General features: G+C 41.3%; 1 protein-coding gene and 1 long non-coding RNA gene across 15 annotated transcripts in view; one reads left to right on the forward strand and one right to left on the reverse strand.

Moving 5' to 3' along the window:
• On the reverse strand, positions 1-2,603 carry LOC127142959 (uncharacterized). The gene is made up of 2 exons (XR_007814090.1): positions 2,124-2,603; positions 1-1,447 (listed from the first exon to the last, which is right to left on the reverse strand). It is a non-coding gene; the product is annotated as an uncharacterized LOC127142959 (long non-coding RNA).
• LOC108880247 (septin-9) overlaps positions 1-20,100 on the forward strand; it is a 135,350-nt gene that overhangs the window by 108,528 nt on the left and 6,722 nt on the right. For 12 of the 14 annotated variants that reach the window (XM_051073732.1, XM_018671702.2, XM_051073738.1 and 9 more), the window contains 3 exons: positions 16,054-16,263; positions 19,340-19,468; positions 19,990-20,071. In XM_051073732.1, coding sequence (XP_050929689.1) covers positions 16,054-16,263; positions 19,340-19,468; positions 19,990-20,071 — 421 coding nt within the window. Of the gene's footprint in view, positions 1-6,401; positions 6,522-16,053; positions 16,264-19,339; positions 19,469-19,989; positions 20,072-20,100 lie in introns of those variants that run through there. The other 2 variants (XM_051073740.1, XM_018671721.2) reach the window with 2 other exon arrangements.

Here is a 20,100-nt window from a genome sequence, read left to right on the forward strand (position 1 = left end):
AATGATTGGCACATAAATTAACACTTTTTCACATGATTTTACTAAATATTTATTCAGAACAAACGCCGCCTTCATTCACTGATAACTTCTTTGTTTCTCTGTGATGAAGATGTGCTGATCACTGATAGATTTTATATGGTGCTATAGTCTGAAATAAAGTTGACTGACTGATTGGACTGAACTGAAACCCTGAAGACTCTGAGCCCTTCATGGCAAACACTGATTTTTCAGTATTTGGTCTTTAATCACAAACATGCCATACTAACCCTGTATGTCAATATTAAGTGAACCACATTTACAAAATAAGCTAAAATTGTACACAATCAATTGAACATGGAAGTAAAAAAAATAAATGCATACAGCAGAACAATAGAACAACACATTTGCCATTGTCCAGGTTTACTGAGGTGTCATAACTGCCTGAATCACATTAATCTTAAAAGTCCTGCTGGCTTCCTGGTGGTCATCATCACTGAAAAGTGTTACCATCACACTTTGTTTAGACAATATTTAGGAACATTTTTGCCCTCATTCTTATTATCTAATTCCCCTGATAAAAAAAAGGCAATGGCATATAATGAAATGAATAAAATAAGAACAACAATAAGACAGGTCTCACAGCAAGCATAGCAAGTGTCAGGGCCAGTGATTTTGTTTCTCTTGTGGGATTTTGACAAGCAAAATCTGGTTGTGTGTTTCCTTTTGCTGCACTCTGAGGTCTGTTGTTGCGTTTGTTGAGAGGTGTGATTTTCTTGGAGCACAATAAACAAGAACAGTCCAAGACAAGCAAGGTCACGCCATGTGTTTCTGATGCGCCATAAATCAGCATTACTTCTGTAACAGTTTCTGAGATGCATAAGTGATGACTGGTCCTCTCCCACAGAGACTGAAAAACTGTCTGATCTGCATTAAGAGGTCAGTAGTGATCTCGTAGGTATGATCTGGATCATAATCTGTTTCCTGATATTCATAATGTTGTGTGATAAACACTCGGTCTATCCTCTGCAGAACTCGCTGTCCTGTGTGCGGCTCCCTGACTCTGAATATGATCCGGTCCATGTTTTCTCCTTCGTACTCTCTCCGAGAATGGGTGACGTAATTTGGAAGTTGCACAGAGGTCCCTTGATTGAGATTGCCAACAGTGTAGTACTGGTGTGTATTTCCATTAGGCAGTGGGTCCAACAATCCCTCATAGTTGCCATAATGATGTGAACCATAATCTTCATTGTCTGGATCAAAGGTCAACCGTATGACATTGTTTCTGTCAATATCAACCTCGTTGGCAAACCAGTGGAGCAGCAGAAGACTGTGCTTGGGCACAGATTGGCCAAAGTTGATTCTCTTCAAATCATTGATTGAGTTGAGCCTTTGTACAGCTGACACAGAGGTCAGGACAAGGAACAGAGCAACACCGCAACTTGTGACTCTTCCTGAGATCCTCATCATCCTGTAACGATATTTAAAAAGTTATTGATATTATTCAGTACATACATGTATGATTTTTGATGACATATTTTTAACACCCAAAGAACAGGTTCACAATGTTTTAAGTCTGTCTGTTTATCTGAAGTTAATATCAGTCCTGAGCTGTCTTACTAAATTAAATGATCATTTTCCAGAGTCAGTCTTTTTAGTAAAAACTTCCTTCTTTGTGCCTCCACACACAGTGTTTCCTAATGCTAGTGTTCCATTGGCAGAGGAATATTTGTAATATTTGTAACAATGTAACTTGTCCTTTTAGCGGTGAGGTAAAAATGTTAGTTTTATAGCTATAGGCGAACTGTAAAAAAAAACAAACATGTCTGGTAGTTAAATGTTTCAAAGCTATAAAGTAGCTTGTTGTTTGTTTCTGGTTATTTTTATTTGTTGTTGCTGAATTTGGAAATAATAATGTATGTTTTTCACTTCTATGTTAAAGACTGTATTTATGACACAACAGAAAAATCAGAGTAGGTGGACCAAGTGCAGTGTAATCTACTCCAAATCAAATCTAACTGAAAAGGCTGTCAACTGCAAGTAGAGAAACCATCACAAAGAAGTTTGGGGTTAAATGCCTCAGCAATCACGTTGAATGGAAGCCAAGATAAATAATAAACTAGCTGTTAGAAAATAAGAGCGCTTACCTGCATTAGTCTGCTGCTGGTCTGTGTGTTTCTGTGAGTGCAGTCCTAACTCCCCTTAAGTTACGGTTTCCTAGTAAATGAAACTGAGCATTCATCTAGTTAAGTATGTGACACAAGCGTTCCTTACAAGAAGTTTGGTAATGCAGCTGTCGGGGTGAAAATTCCCTCTTTATTCAAGTCATTTTTTTGTGTGTGTTTTTAGTAGGATTTAGCAGTCATGTGCTTTTAAAATGCAAAAACAGATGTTCTGTATTTCTGGTTATTATTGGGATGATTCTGTGAGGAGGAATTCTGGAAATCTGGAAATTTCATGAGGTTTAGGCTGGAAACTAGCCTGTGCAGTGAGTGTGTCCTTTGGACTGCAGGTTGAAGAAGGAGATTTATATTTGTAATAGGGCCTGGCTAATTATTAGCCACTGTTAACTCATTGTTCTGCTGTAAAACATCCTACCTCAGTACATGTATGTGCCACAACTCTTAATGACAAGATGTGTGGTTTCATTGCCTGACATGCATGTTAAATTCATACCTGTACCTGTCCTGTGATTGTTGCCTGCATTGCTGCAACTCTACCAGCAACCAGCAGGAGATGCTGTCACACAGGTATTTGGCCTCACTCACCTGGAAGGTATTAAGCCTGGAGCTTGCAAAATCTATGTGTCAGTGCTGCTGCATTTAATGCTCATTATAGTTTACAGTTTGAAACATACCAAACAGCAGATCAGCTGTCTGGCTCTGTGTTTGTATACACACACACACACACACATACACAGAAACATGCGCACAACATGGTTCAGTGTGGGAAGCTGACGTGAGGCTACAGACGCCGTTTTCAGAGGAGTGACAGTGTCTCATTTGACTGTTTACTATAAATCCTTTCAAACCAAACAAGTATTTCCAATTTTCCCAGAGAGCTGGATTCATGTGACACCTCCATACACACACAGACACACATTTGATATCCTGTATGGAGGCTTTGGTATTCCCTATGGGCGAGGAAAAAGGGGACAAAGGAAACATTTAGTTTCTCTGTGGTCACCACCCACATCTTTCACATGGGCAGCATGAGAGAATCATACAAGCGATGCTGTATAAAAGATGCTCTGGTTCTGTTTTTTTTTTTTTTTTTACTTGCTGTACTCCTGAAAACCTAAACATGCACTGCAGCTAAATATATAGATATTTTCAGTGAATTTTTTCTGCTAAGTTTATCCTTCATCTCTCACTCCTCCCAGTGCACTGCAACAACCCAGTGTATACTGATTTAAGACGTCTCCCTGTCTTCCCTTCGATGCAATTACATTATATTCACAAATGTTCATAAATAGCCTGTACCTCACTGTGCATTATCTTAAGAGGAAAAAGACCAGCCAGTGATGCATTTAACATAATGCACCCAGTGACTCATGCTACTACTATCTATCATGTTTCTGTGTTATGAAAGACCTTGGACAGCTGCGAGGAACGCTGTCAGGGGTCAGCCAGGCAGCCCTGTGCTCCGCCTGCCAATACATGACACCATCTTGGCTCAGCCCAGAAACATCAGCCCTCCTGCCATTGGCTTTCTGTCACCACATCCCCCATCTCCTCAAAATGAAGATCTTTTTTATCTGAGGAGGCCGTGTCCCCAGCAGGGCAGCAACTCTGTAATAAAGGAGCTTGCCAAGTAATGGCTGATCAAACAAATGATGGTTGGCTCACACTGCATGTAGACTCCTGAGGGTTCACTCAGGAGTCAGCGTCTTCATGAAGAAACCTCAAAAAGGGAGGGAAAGAATTTTTTTCTTCTCACTAAAGATCCATCTTAACCTATTTATAACACTTGTGAAGTTATGTGTCAGCTTTTATAGTTTGCAGGTTGACGCAGACAGTGCTGCAGTGAACTGGGTATGTTGGCTGTCAGTGACCATGGGGGCGACATAGTTTTAAGGTTAAGTCAAGGGTTCGGTGAAGAGAGTAAAAGAGTGGCTCCGGAAAGGCGGTGATGTGGGAAGGAGGCAGGAGGAAAAGTTTGTGTTTAGAGCCCCGAGCTGGCAAGTGATTATTTACACAAAGCTGTTCTGCCCTGTAACATTTTCTCTTTTTAAATAAGACAGTAACTGTCACAACACTCTACGTCAAAATTACAGATAAGGATGCTGTGTTAAATTTACTACATTTGGGCAGTTATTGTTCTTTTTCTCAGTGCACTAAAATGTGACTTGCTTTATCTCTAGCGCTGTAAAAATGAATAGTAAGAGTAACGTGTTTGTGTAACGTCCCCCTGTGGTCATATCTGCACCATAAACAGGGCAGCTTTGTAAAAGAGATTTTCAAAACCTCCGGCTGGGAACTGCTGTTCTACAGAATCGGAGCTGAGGTGATTTAAGAACCCAACTAACAGAGACCAGAAAACCCCTTCTAGGATTCTCTAAGCCCACCAGTAACTCCTGTCAGTTTTATCTACATTTTAGTGTCAGTCAAAACCTGAATGTGTATTCTCAGTTTAAACTGAGAGTTTTTATTGGGGTGATAAAGTAGATTTTCAGAGAGAGGGAGAAGAAAAGAGGAGGCTTAGAATGAAAGCTTTTAAAAGAGGGGGCCCTCAGTTTCGGGGAAAATGTACCATTTCCCACATTGTAAAACTAAGTACAATGAGTGTTTAATTTAACTCCATATTTGGTTAAGATCTGGTTTTGATCACGCTGTGTTGGGTTTTTTGTGAGTTTATATATACTGTCTGTTCGTATAGTGCAGAATTTTGAAGGTCCGTGACGGTGTCTCAGATTAATTAGATGGCAGTGGTGTAAATTCTGCACTGGGTGTAGCGGGTATTCAACACTGTTGCGCCAGCGTGTACTGGGAGAGAGGTTTATCTTGGCAGCTATAAGTCTGTGTAATGGGATGAAACAAATTCATCTCTGCAGCCTGTTTTTTCAGGAACATGACTCTTCATCTCAAGGAATGCAGGTGCTGTCGTGTGTGTGTGTGTGTGTGTGTGTGTGTGTGTGTGTGTGTGTGTGTGTGTGTGTGTGTGTGTGTGTGTGTCTGCCTGCCTGCTCATGTGGCTGTAAGGTTGCACTCAAGCCCTGCACTGCTGTATAATTATACTTCCTATGAGGCTGGAGACAGCTGTTTCCTCTTCTCTTTAATCACACAAATATACATGCTCCATAAGAATAGTAATCAGCTAAAGTAATTGGTTCGCTCTCAGGTTTTAAAAAAATAAGTGAGGGCAGCTTTCTGCCCTACAACACCTACAACTGTTAAGGGACTTTTAAGTTTTTCATTCTTAAGCTGTTTATATTATTATTATTATATGTCCATATTTTAAAAGCGTTCTCATCTTTGGTGGCCTCTCTAAAACATTATATATTGATGTTGTAAAAACCTGGTGCCTTAATTTACTGCTTTGTTTTTAAAATATTACAAATGACTTGGCCTCAGATGTTGCTGTGATCCCTCTGTAATTGATCATCGCTCTATAGTAATAATAAAAAACAATTTTACATTATGCCAGAAATGTTTTTTTGTTGATTGGAAGTGTGTGTGTATGTGTGTTATTGCCAGGTTATTAACCAGTGTCAAAACTTGTTTAGTTGCAGTGGAATTATGCAATGCTTTTTTCAACATTTTCTCCTTTTAAGAAAGAACAAATGTCTCCATATCCTGTGCTCTCTCTGCAGCACATAAGGCCTGAAAACATTTCCCTGTAAAAATGTAACTTGGGTTTTGAAATTGAAATATTGCATAATTCCCTAAGCATTACTCAAAATTGTGCAGCCCTGACTTGTAGTCCAAAGTGTTTGTTTGTATCTTGAGAACTAAAAGCAACGTTATTCAGAGCACCAGTATATGTAATATCAAAGGGAATCCCAGTAGTTTGATGTGATGTGTCTCAGGTCTGTGTGAGAGGAATGAGTGGGATGTGATGAATGCAGAGCCTGGAGAGATGAGAGGGTCAGGCCAGGTAATTAGGGTTGTAAATAATCCCTGGGCTTTAGGAGGGGGACATTCAGCTGGCCCTAAGGCTGCAGTCCGCCTCAGTGTAGATACGTTCACACACATGCTCTCTGCCCCTTTTTCCTCTATAACAGATAATCACCCAGCTTCTCTTTGTTTCAAGTCTGCGTCTGACAAATACTTGTGTGCTCTATTCCTCAGCCACCACACAATCTCTGCTAAAATTTACTTTATTTTGTATAAAGGTTTTTTGTTTTTTTTTAAACTTTGTTGAGGGGGGTTGAAGGAAGTGGGCGTGTCTTGTTGCCTTGCATGCTGAGTCACATGACAGCCATGGGTGGGAGGGGGCAGGCAGGGAGCTCGCAGAGCCACAGCAGAGTTTGGCCTCTCACTGGAGCGCTGCACTTCGGCAGGGGACGACTCCACACACACACACATACACACACTTCACACACGGTGAGTGTTTTGCATACTTGGAGAGTGTGTGGTTGTGTGTGTGTGTGTTGTGTGTGTGTGTTTGCAAGAAAGCTGTTGTAAGTAGAGGGAGCAATTGTTCTTTTCCTTCATTGTCTTTCTTGCATGTTTCTCTTCTTCCCTGGAAGAAGAGATTTGATCATCTGTTGTTTTCACATACTTGATGAATATCTCTGCATACCTTCCATACTAGACTCAGGAGCCCAGCTGTTTATAAAGTGTCTAAATATTCTTTTCAGCTTTTCAGCATCAGGCTTAATATACATGGTGGCTGTTTCTATGTTTCTGTGTTCTAAGAAAAGCTTCTCACTTATTCCACATTAGTATTATTTGCATGTTTTACATGTACATGTACGTGTTTGTGTGTGTGTGTGTGTGTGTGTGTGTGAGAGAGAGAGAGAGAGAGAGAGAGCTTCTGCGTAATTACCATTGTTAAGGTTTTGCATTCCCTCTGTTTTTCATCCCTTAAATGTTTTGTGTGTCTCTGCTCTGTGGCAATCTTTGTAATCAATCTGTCTTTGCGTAACACACACACACACACACACACGTACATATACGTACACAGAGGGATGTTCCATCATGTTTCAGCTCCTACTCTGTTTAAATTCACGTTTTCTCCGTTTCATGTTTCCTTCCTCCTGACATTGTCCACACACTGGACGTGCTCTGTTGTTTCTGACAGTGATCCATTACCAGATCTGCAGCGAGCACTCCCGAGGCGTGTGTGTGTGTGCGTGCAGCAAAGTGAAAGGTTAGCTCCACACATGTGGTTAGTAGGTTTCACAGAGTGCGGAAGGGAATCTTTTAGTATAGTGTCTGCTTTGGAAAGTACAGTAAAGGAATCCGCTAAGCTAATGCTAATCGGTGGAAAGTAGTCTTTATTCTTTTCCAGTGGGAAATGCTAGGTATCAAGTTTTGACCAAAATCAAAGGGTATTCTTTTTTTTTTTTGTTCTGTTTGAGCTGTTTTCTTGACCCTGTCCATCTTAGGTTTCTCTTTCAAGTTTATTTTTTAATCTCTGCTTTTCTGATTAGTCTCTCTGTCTGTGTTTAAGCGGTGAGAAGGCGGTTGTGCGAATTCTTGGTTAACTGGCAATGTGGCAGCAGCTGGAACAAAGCTGAGCCCGAGCATTGTATCACCATCCAGGCTTTGTTGTCCGTTGGGTTGACCTGCAGGAATACAAGGCATAGCTCTCTCACAGTATCAAAACTGATGGAAAACAGCAGCCACCCTTCACCTTTTCAGAGAGTCACCAGCCTCTGGTTTGCCTCACAAGCATGCACGCACACACTTTTACACACAGAGAGCTGTTGAAAGGAGCTCTGTTGTGGCCCCTGTGCAATGCCAAGCGAGAACAGACAGTGGCCTTTCACCAGTGTTTGATGGGACGCTGAAAAGGTCATAGCTACCTTCTGTATCTTATGTGTCTGTGTGTGTCTGTGCACGTTGTGAGTCAGCCAGTAAGTCAGAGCAGTAAGATTATGTATCTGTTGTGGAATTCAGAATCAGAACTTTGAAATGTAAAATATTTCATGAATGTAACCAGAGCTCCGTAATGTAAAATTTATAAGATTTCATCTCTGTAACTCAACATTCTATACATTCTCCAATACCTAGTTTGAGTTTTTTAATGTATGTGGACATGTGCATGTGTGAGTGCATTTTATGTTCATTATGAACGCAGGTTGTAAAATCAGTTGTTCATTCAGACATTCAGGAAAAAAATCTAAATCTTTACTGCCCTCATCTGTCAGGTGTAGATTATTTGCACCATAATGTAGTAACAAGAACAGTCCCAAGCTATTTTACGTGTAGGACTTAATCCATAATTGGAGAGGGTTATGTACGCTGTCTTTTATGTCCTTGAACAAGGGCTGTGATACTGTATGAAGAGATAAAAGAGAAGCTCAGACATGGAAGATGTTTATTATGATATTGTTACAATGCAGGTTTCAAAGGTCATGTGCCCATATATGTGATGAGGAGGCCATAACAATGGACACAAATTTAACCTGCATTTCATGTGGACAAATGCTAGAGAATAAGGGCTGAAATAAAAAGCAAATAATAACACAATGCATAAAGTTGTGCCAATCTGATACTGGGACCCAGCAAACGATGATAGTGAGTAGTGAGGTCTTTTTAAGGTACCATCTGTGATTGTACTCTTGAGCTTTTGTATGTGGGTCAGTCACAGCCCATAAATACTGCTCCTGAGGCCTGGAGAGGACCAGGGTGACAGGCTTTATATCTCACACACACTCACACTCACACACACACACACACACACACACACACACATACACACACAGATTGTGGAGCGCGTCAAAGAGTCTCAGGACTCCTGCTGGGTATGTTGTTGGTAGAATGATGGACGTGTATTTGTGCACCTTCACACGTACAGTGAGACATTTTATTGGTGGCCTTGGAGACCTCAAGCCTTCCCATCTCAACACTGAGGGAAAGCTGCCCTCTCAGAATGACTTAACACTGTGGTCTGAAGAGATGGCAAGCACCTTTAGTTAGTTAACGTCAACCAAGCCCAAAATACTATTACCTGTTTTTTAAGGTGCAATGTGGATAAGAGCATATGTGCTATACATGTCATTCAGGTATTGCAACTTATAACTAAACCATCTGCCATTAGTCCAAGTGACAGCTCACCTTTATTGATGTTGATGTTGCTGTTTAAGAAACTGCTATGTCAACATCCAACTCTATGTGAAAATCTTGTTTTATATGAGTTTGACATCTTGTCGCTGGCTGTCCCCGAGGTGAGGTATGCATGAGGACAGAGGTCAGATTCCTGAGCCCCCTGGCCCCGTTGGACCCACGCTCGCTGTCAGCCAACCGTTTCACTGATACACTATGACCCGAGCAAGATAAAGAACTTCACTGGCTAGCTACCAAAACCTGGCTAATGACTTTAACAACTCCTGTCAGTGAGCATCTAGCAGATAATAGCTAGCTAAATTATTATTCAGCCTCTTTGCAGTGAGCCTTAGAAAATGGGCGACTTCCTGATGCATTTGCCTGTTGTGTCAACACACTTAAGGGTTAATGTTTAGCAGTTGCTTTGGGCTAGAATATTGTTTTGTGAGACTTAAAATTGATTCAATTGCACACTTATGTGAGGAATGTTGTATTGTGGTGGAATTGCTTTCCCTAATTGTAGATATTCAGCTAGAAATTAAATAAATGAGCCTTGGATTGGGTAGTTATTGCATAAGATGAATTGCTCTTTTCTCATAATATATGGATTAAACCTTGAAAAATGTAATTCTTTGCTGCAGTTAAAGGACCTTTTTTTGTGCGAGCTGCACTTTGTCAGAGGCAGTTGAAGAGCCTCGAAAGACAACAGCTCTCTTGTGCACCACCGCAGTGTGGAGACCGAACACATTCCTCTGGCAGTCTAGACAAACCTGTGGGCTTCTACTGTCATTACTGCAATTTACAAACATTTCTCAACTGTCTGCAAAGTCACACTAGCTGCTGAAGCTACTTGCACTGACATGGATGCAAATTGTAGACTCAAACTACCAAGACTGTTGTAAGAATGCCAGAGATCGAGTAGCACTGGTTTGTAGCTCTGGAGAGGTGACAAGTAGTTAGCATACATGGTTTAACAAACATGCAAACTAAATAATGTACAGTGTACTAAAGACACTTTTAATGAATTGAAGAAAACATAAACATTTGTGACACACGGACATATGCGCACGCAAACACTGTCCGATGCCAGGTGACACGATGAGCGAGTTGGACCTTCCAGGGGTCAAAGGGCACATATCTCCAGAGAGCTGAATGATGAGGACTCTGGGAACTGGGCCTTGCTGCACAAACACTCTGACTTTAATAACACAACAGACCATGTTTGCACTGCCACCACTCCAATTTCCCCCTTTTATTAAGGGATTCGCTGTCAGAGGGTGGGAAAAAGTGTTTGTGTGTGTGTGTGTACATGTGTGTTTATGTCCCTCCCCAGGGTCTGTCGCAAACCCATGTGGTCTGGGGTATCTAATTGATTCTGCGCTGGAGGGCTGCTTGGAGCCCCAGTTCACAGTCGTCTAATGACCACATCCACTTTATTGTTCCTCCACAAGTTTCTCAGTTCTGTTTGTACCTTCTTATGGGAAGTCAACAGTTAAAAAAACAAGAATCATTGGGAAGGCCTCCCAGAAACCTTTTTGATTTTATCACAGTGAATAAGCTTTGCAGCGGCCCACACACTTCTGAAGAAGCATCTGGGTCACCAGCAGAATAAATGTGGCCGTGTTAAGATGAGACTCGACTGCAAACCTCCTTTGTCCTGTGTGGGAATGTAAATAAAGGACAAAGAGAGCAGATGTTTTTAAAGAGGGCCCATAAAAAGATTTTAGACCAGAGCAAAGATTCAAATGGCCCATTTAGTGGATTAGTGCACTAATGTGTGTTTGACGTGGAGCATCAGACAAGCAGTGAAATAACTTAAAATACATGAGTTCAAACTGCCTCCTCACTTGGAGGGATTGAATTATAGTCATGCTCCCTCATAGACATTCAAAATGATTGCACTGTGGATTCTCTGACACAAAAAGAAGGCCTGCTTTGACATTACATTATTTTTGTACAATGAATGCATTCATATTCTCGTCATATTTCAAAGCTCCCAAAATTTGCAGCTATAAACTACAAATCACATTTACAACCCAAATACACTATAATTAGCGTTTGCAAAAACAATCACAATAACCCAAATGCTTGCTTCCAGTATGGATGTGTACTCCTTGGCAAGTTTGTTAGATACACCAAACTCAGAAGATTCTAATGTTCATTTTTTGTTGTCAGTGTCAGTATTAATTCAACTATATGTTTATCATCAAGATTTTAATTAGCTGTTGTACTACACTGAATTATATTGAAATGTGTTTCTAATATTCCTCCCATCTCATCTTAGAAACACCTCTCAATATAGTGGAGTCCATCACACAACATTTAGTTGAAATAATATATCTCCGATAACGTCAATCAAAAAAAACCATTATGAGGTTCGTAAAGGTAGAATTTATGGCCGAGCTGTTGTACTGGATAGAATCAGATTTCCCATGTACAGATGGGAAAGAATTTGTAGAATCAGTGTTTAAAGCAATCAGTGAGTGAATCACTCTTGCAGATAACAAAGACACTTCTTTCGGTCCAAGTTTCCAATCATTTCTTTCTCTGGATTCCTCTCTTGTGATTCAAGTCAAGTTTGTACAGAGGGTCAAACCACTGGTCTGTCATGAGGGGACTAACCTCAGCATAGCTCTTTTCCAACCTAAACTGGGAACGTGACCTCTGACCTGCTCGCCACGCTGTCAAGATCAACACCCTGGGCAGCTGAGGCACAGCTCAGCGGCTCTGACCGCATCTCCACTAAACATAGACGACACAGTCACAGTGCTCTTCATAGTTCTTGGCAGTTTTCGGCTCCTTTTGAAAAAGATCATCCAACAAACAGGGACATGTTTAGCTGGTTTCAACTGTATTTACATCCCTGTTTGGAGGCCTGTGTATAGTTAGTGAGGAATGCCCCAGGCCCAAAAGTGGAATAAATCACAAACTCTGCTCTCCACAAAGTCACCCCCTCCCTCCCCCTCCTTCTCCATTGTACACTCTTCCTCTGTCTTCCTTTTCATGTCCTTATCTTTATTTTTTATCTCCCCCTCCTCAGTGGTCCTCTTCCCTTTTGCTTCTCCGTCTTTATCTCACACTCCTGCCTTCCTCCACTTCTTCTTAACTACATCTTCTTCCTACTTATGAGTTCACGCTTCTTTCTCCTCCCTGCTGTCTTTTCTCCCCTCCAAAATGTTTTGTGGTGTAGGAGACTGTTGGCCATATTTACAAAAAGCAGAGTAATCTGAAACTGCTGGAAGCAGGAAAAAAAAATCTTTAGTGCCTATAATTGAAAACAGCATCACAGCAAGTCCAATGAGTCATTCTCTGCTTTCCAATTTCTAAAATTAATTTTGCTTTCTTACAGACTCAAAGGAAACACAGTATCCATGCCATCCCATAACTGGACCTGATACAGGGGAAAACCTTGTAGAAAGCAGAACTAAAGGATAGTTAACTATTAAACCGATGATGCGTGGTGGACGTTGTTGATGCATGAGAAATTGTACGCAGTGCTGACTTGCAGCCAAGAGAGGCTCATTTAACCCACTGCCAAAGTTTTAACACAAAACCACATCATTTGGCATGAGAGTATCCACCAAACATATTCAAATACCTGATGTTCTTAACTGAATGTGGGCTGTTACATGCCTATTTGACCTGGCACGAACCTGTAATTTTTCAGTCGGGACAGTGTTTTGACTGGCCCGTGTCTGGTGGGGTTGGGGTAATGTCCGCCAGCTGGTAAGCCACAAGGGCCAGACATTTCTCATGTGTAGGTCAAATGTCTTAACATTTATAAGGTCATGCTCCAACCGGTCAGTAAACACCTGTTTGGCAGGACATCATGGAAGAACTGAGGGTACTGAATACCCCAGTCTGATAAATGGTCAGTGTATCCAGATGTTCTACAATAGGCTACTCCTGAGTCCTTCACTAGTCTGATTTGACTCTCAAAACAACAGAATCGACACAGTACACTTCACTCGCAGCTTGACATTCTTATATCAACACCACTACATTGTGGGTTTTGTAGTTTACTGAAATTGGCGACAACTGGACTGAAACAGTTTACTACCCCTAAAGAAAGTGATTTATTTTCATTGTTGGGTAGAGCTGGGTTTCCCACAGCAGTCGGCCAGGACTTTGTGTTTGTTTGTGTGTTTGCCAAGTAGTTTACAGTGTTTGACGCTACTTTGACTCGGGCAAGTGGGCAGTGTTGTATTCAAGAATGACAGAGAGAGTCTTGCTGCTTCTGTCTGGGAAACCAGCTAGTTAAGATGCAGGATACACTGACAACTCCGCCACTCTTTCCATCTCTCTCCCATTCACCCTGTCGTTTGGTGGCTTTAGTACTTTTCCACCCGCATCAGGAGATTAGTGTGTGTTTACTATTTGTTAAACAGTGCAGACATCTTGTTAATACAATAGATGTGGGCAGCATTGTTCTCAGTACCCTGTTCTCAAAGAAGGAAATGAGGCACTTATTTAAGGACAAGACCTCATATCAAAGGCAGGTGCTGTGATGATTTGTACACATAAAGCTTTCAAAAAGAAGAGAAGAGATTGTGGGTGAGATCACTGAGCCACTTAAACTTGGTCATGACCAAAAACTCTCAGGAACACACTTCATTTATTTCATCACTGATTAGGGATGTTTTCCTAGAAAAAGTCAGCCTATTAATCACATATTTGTTTCAGCTTTCTGACATTTGAACATTCAGCATGCTCAGATTATGTCATTTTAAAAGAGAAGAAGGATGACTGTCTTTTTATTTTAGTGCTTTGCAGGTGTAGCCACTGTTGGATGATATTTGAGAACAGAGGCTGATACTATATCTCAAGTGTCTGCTAACCTTGTTCACATTATTTGTATTGGCTTTGACACTTTGCTGGTATCCTGCCTCAGGTGAAGCACCATTGTTGCAACCTTGCCTGTCAAGGTGTGCTGGCCCCATCTCTGTTTACAGCACTCAACTGTCACAGAGGCAACAGTTAATTGACAAGAAGTGTGGCAAAGCAGAGGATAAAGGGAGCAAGGGTTGTGTGATGTGAGATAAAGGTAATCAAAATGGGGGAGTTTGGAAAGGGGGACAGACAATGTAATGTTAAGGATAAAAGCCAGATGAGAGCAGCAGAAAGGAGGTGAATGAGTAATGTCAGAGAATGGAGGAGGGGAGTCAAACAGGACAGACAATGGAAAACTAAGAGATGGAGTGTAGAGGGGAAACTGATGACGGGAGAGAATCAGTATGTGGAGGGAGGAAAGGGTGAGGTTGAGAGAGAGAGACAGGAGCAGAGGTATGGGAATGTGGGAGGTGCAGAGGGGGAGAGGTGGAGGGCAGTGAGTTGCAGTAAGTTGCTGACTGACTGCTGGAACAGGATGGGGAAGTGGTGAAGGAGGCCAGGAGAGCTGCTTCCATAGGTGGGTCTCTATGACACACATATATATACACACACACACACACACAAAGGAGCACATTATAAAAGTAAGAAGCTGAATATAAACTACTGTTGAGTTTCTGCAGCAGTGTTATTCTTCACTGAATTTCTTCCATTAATCAATGCAGTGCCAGTTTGAGGATTGTGGAGCTTCTGCCAGCAGTGGTGCCATTCCCTGTTGATTTAATTCCCCGAGTGATACAAGTGAACTAGCCTAGTTGTCTGGACTTCTTCTCCGTGTGGCAGGTCAAGTGTTGTGGAGTAAGATTTGTGCCTGGGCTGGAAACCAATAGCTGTTTCCTGGCTGCCCCTTCTGTACTGGATGATATGTGTGTGTATCCATGTTTGTATGAGCTTGTGTATGTATGCATGTACCTACAGGTCAGCTATGTGATCAGAAAGAGGTAAGGCCGAGTGTGTACGAGGCCATGGCGACCACTGCTTTTAAATGCACAAACTCGAGCATGTACTCCGTGTGTGTGTGTGTGTGTGTGTCAGGCTAGCTGGGTGAGCGGATCGGGTTTCAGCCTCAGCCGTCTCTCTCTTTTCCACTCTCAGATTAACAGGACAGTAACACTGCGCTGTGCTGAGCGAGCGAGGGAAAGGGAGGCCTTGTGAAGGGTATTAGCCACATGAACCACTCTACATACAGACATAGACATAAACAGTGTAAAGTCTTCACCTACACTGACACAACACACTCTTGCAGCCACTTATGCACAGACCTCTGTGAACATGTTAAAAGTCGAACATTTAACTTATGATTGGACACACATCCGTAGGCATTCCACAGGAGGACATTAAGCTAATCATTAGCAAAACAAACTACAGGGATAACCTCCTGCCAAGTGCAAAGTACTTGAATACTACAGAGTATATTTTCTAATAGTTTTCTGTTGAGTCAAAAGTCTGTGTTGGCATGAGACCAACCATCTCCTCTGTTTGAAAGTCAGGGGGTGTTTTTACACGGTGCATGTGGTGTTTGATTATAAAACCGACTAAAACAACTAAACACATTTATGAGCCACTTCGTGTTCCAGCTCTCCAGCAGGTATATCCAAAGCATCGAAGAGCAGCAGTTTCCCAAGGACGAGGATGTATGTTGTGATTTTCATGGATCAAGAAGTAGATGATAACGCTAAGTTTTTGAGCAGCTTGAGAGCTTGCACGAGTTTCAGCTGGGATTTCTTAGGAACTCCGATTCTTGGAGTTCTTCTTGTAGTGTGGATGTCGTCCAATATTGAGCTATGCACCGCTCTCGCCCACTTCCTCGTCTTACTCACAATATTTGTTTTTTTACATTCTCGCCATTGCTTATCAGTCATTTATCTGTCACTCCTCTCCACCCTCGTCCCCATAACACCCTTAATCCATGTTACACCTCAGCAACTTCCTTCTAACTTTCCCTCTCTTTCTTTCTTTCTCTCTGTCAAATCAGGGCCAGAGGTGATTTCCAGCTACAGCGGCAGTGCCATGTCTGAGGCGGCAGTGCCCGATGCCATGGTGTCCACAGCAGTGGGCGGTCTGTACGGGGAGAAGGCCAGTGGCCCCACCGTGGACTTCAGTTACGTGGGTATTGATGCCATTCTGGAGCAGATGAGGAGGAAGGCCATGAAGCAGGGTTTCGAGCTCAACATAATGGTTGTGGGTAAGTATAGCATGTATAGTTCAGACTCTGAGTCAGTGGGTGCATTTCTATGCATTAAGAAGCTGGGTTACGTTTTATGTCGGTAGACCTCTCCTGGAGAACACTGATTTCTTGGCCACAAAATTGTTTCTAATTCGGGTGATACGTGTTCTCATGTGCGTGACAAAGACCTCAGAGAGCAAGTATTTTTGTGACAGCAGAGCAGCTGGATGAAAGGAGACGGTGTTATATGTAGAGATACATCCTCATATTTAAAATAATTCCATTCATAGTCTGACTAAAACTGAAACTAACACAGAGAAGCCTCAGAAGTCTGAATTACTTGGTTTGGAATTGCTTGATAAATTCAAATACAGGAAGTATCATCTTTTCATCATTAAAAAAAATAAAAAGGAGTGAGCCATGCTTTCGACATAAGGTTGGGTTAGTTGAGAAATCAGATTACTGGCCTGCTACATGTAAGCAGCATGTATTTACAGTAACTACTGCATGTAAATCTACTCTATGACTACCTGCACTAATTTAGGAGTTACCTGGACATTTAAGTGAATGTAGACACACTGAGTTTGTCTGATAGCCTTACAGCAAGAAAGTTCCAGTGTCCTTGTACTCACCCCTCACACAAACCAGAAGACATGCATGTTAGGTATTAGAAATATTCATATCATTACCCTTGACTAAAGCACTGGCCTCAGGGCTGGAGTTGGTCCCTGCCTGCTCGGCTGTGAATGGTTGCTGCTTCTAAATATTTAAAATTGCTCAAATAGAGAAGATGAATTTCTCTGAGGAATAATAAAATGTGATCTAAAGGGAGGGATTCTTGCTAATGTAGGTTGTCAGTGGTCATGTCTGCCTTTTCCACTGAAAAGGGGCGTTCTTAATTATGAGGATGATCTTTTTCACTTTCTCATTCATTGAGCCTTGTCATCAAATACATTTTACACATAGTATCCACCATTATACTTAGATGTATGTTCATCTCAAAAAGACTTCAGCCAGCTGTTATGACATGTGTCCTGTCATTCAGGTAGATGCTGTTTTCTCTCTAATCAAGTTGTGTCAGAAAACTGAGGCCTCAAACGAATTTTAATAAGCAGCCACACACAGTAGGACTTAAAACTCTCTTTCTCATTGAGCCCTCATCACTGTGATCAGGCACCTTTTAAAACCAGAGCTAGCTGCACACACACATGCCTCCATAGTAGACAGGCCACCATAAAACCCACACCACCTCCCTACCGTTTGTCTCCTCTAGATGATGTCGCGCCGGTTGGTCTGTGTTTTATGCCCAAATAAAAAAAGCTTGCTTAAGAAGCAGCCTCAGGGTTGAGACTAGAACTGTGTGAAGGTGTGGAGGCAATGCAGCAAGGAAAGATACTTTTTAAAACTGGATAATTGGGTTGGCATCTTTGTGGTTAGCAGAGTGCTTTAGGTTTAATTTGTGTAATTAAACATTGTAGCTGCATGATCACAAACCGTGAAAGCAACAGAGCAGGTAGAGTCTTTTTTTTTTTCTTTTCTTTTCTTTTTTTTTTTTTGGACAGACTTTGGTGCCGAAGAATACAGAGGGGAAAAATCTAGCCTGTATCTGATTATAAAGAGGCACAGATGAACTTGATTGTGTGCAAAAAATGTTTTATTGGGCAATGGATTGTCATGATTTTGGGTGATACTTTGATTTAATTTCTTCTTTTTCATCAATGATATTACAGAGGAATATTTCATCGCAGTTTTTCTTTGCTTTTGATTTAGCTTTGTTATAGTTTTATACAAAATCTGCACTACTATATCCATGTACAGTAGGCAAGCGTGGGATTTTGGCGCCATTTCACTGTTGTGATGGTAGTTAGTGAAAGAATGTTGGACCGATACACTTTGGGAAATACAGCTGTTACAGAGGATGGACACTGAGTAGTGCTGATGAAGCTTTATAGCTGATAAAAATCCAAATTTGGCGGTGATGATCACTTCCTAAACTTCCAGCTGAGGTATGATTTTCATCCAATAAAATCTGCAGCTGTTGTCTCTGCTGCGACGATCCGAACCTGACTGTGTTTGAGTGTTCGCCTCCATTAGTCAGTGAAGTTCTAAATGTTGACTTAACCTAAAACTGAACTGTGAATGTTTGCTGCACTGTGGGCCCCTCCAAACTCCTCCTTCATTAACCTGTGGGGGTGATAGCATGATGTGCAGAGGCAAGATGTGGTTCCATCCATATTGACAATTAGACAGAGCTTCTACCATAAAGTTGCCCTTAGTCGGTCTTCTCCAGATGGAAAGCATTATTACAACCACGTGTGTGATCATCTTGTTGAAAAGTAAAGCAAATGGCAAATGATAAAATTATAGGAAGAAAATGAATCTTTTCATATTCAGACTCTGTAAAAGGTTTGTAATATTACATCTTTCTTTGCTTATTAATATTATTTCATGTTTTTATCCTGGTTTGGTTTTATTTTCATATGCTTGATTGTTCTTCTTGATTGTTTGCTGTGTTAAATTTTTAGCTTCTTTTTTTAATGGAATCATTACATTTATAGTGGTAATCACTTTGTAAGTGCTAACAAAAGTGGTATATAAATTATTATTGTGTATTATTATTCACAGTGTCGCCCAAAATGTAAAAATACTCCTAAAAAGCTTCTTAAAGGTACAGGAGTCTCATACAGGAGTGTTCTTTTGAATGGCATCACAATATGCAAGTTTTTCTGTATTTCTGGTCACTCAGTGCACATATTTAAAAAATGGTTTACCTTGGATCCACTCTGTCTTTTTGAAGGCGTATTTGGGTTGTGGTCACGCATATTGATGGCTTTGCCGGAGTGTTTGTGCAGACAGACGCCTGCAGCTTGTCACTGTTTCAGCCCAACAACCGACAGTGTGGAGGCGTCTTGAGTTTTAAACTGTCACAGAAAATGATCATTTAATCTTTTTTGGGTATATTACAATATTGCAGTATAAAGTACATACAGTGCAAGCAGCCACAGTAAAAAGAGCTTTTTTTAACATACATATATGTTATGGTGTGCGTGTTCGTCTCACTGTCTGCCCTCTCTGACTGTGTTTTTGCTTACAGGACAGAGTGGCCTGGGAAAGTCTACTCTGATGAACACACTGTTCAAGTCTAAAGTCAGCCGTAAGTCAGTGCTGGCTACAAGCCAAGAGAAGATCCCCAAAACAATCGAAATCAAGTCTATCAGTCATGGTATGGCCCTCTTGAACCCCTCCCTTCTTATCTCTGTCCCCTCTTTTTGGCTGTCTTTCTGTTTGTCTGTGTCTGTAGGTCTGTTAGCCAAGATAAACCCATCCCTGTCACTTTGTTTTTCTCCCCTTTCCTTCTGTATTTACACTGTTCCCTCTGTCAGACTGAATCATCAGTCAGCCATAGTTAAATGTTACATAGTGCTTGTCTACACACTCTAAACATGTAATTTATACTTCTTTCACTCTACTTTTCTTCCTCCCATTCTTTAAATCAAATTTTCTTCAATTACCAAACCAACAATTTTGAACCTGGTCGCTCTTTTGTCTCTCAAAATGAGTTTCTGAATAAAATCCAAGTGAGAAATAGGAAGTACAGTTGTAGAATCATGCCACTTTTTCTTGTTTTACATCTACAGCACATGGTTCAGTAGTTGTTTATAAAGTGCACAGTGTGTTTTTGGCATCATGGTATACAGTGTGCTGTCACTGACTGAACTCACATGTGTTTTTGTTTATGTGTAGACATCGAGGAGAAAGGAGTGAGAATGAAGCTGACAGTCATTGACACACCAGGCTTTGGAGACCAGATCAACAATGAGAACTGGTACGTTACAATTCTGCCATCACTGCATT

Source organism: Lates calcarifer, linkage group LG11 (assembly GCF_001640805.2).
Source record: "Lates calcarifer isolate ASB-BC8 linkage group LG11, TLL_Latcal_v3, whole genome shotgun sequence".
In the NCBI taxonomy this organism is placed as follows: Eukaryota; Metazoa; Chordata; class Actinopteri; family Centropomidae; genus Lates; species Lates calcarifer.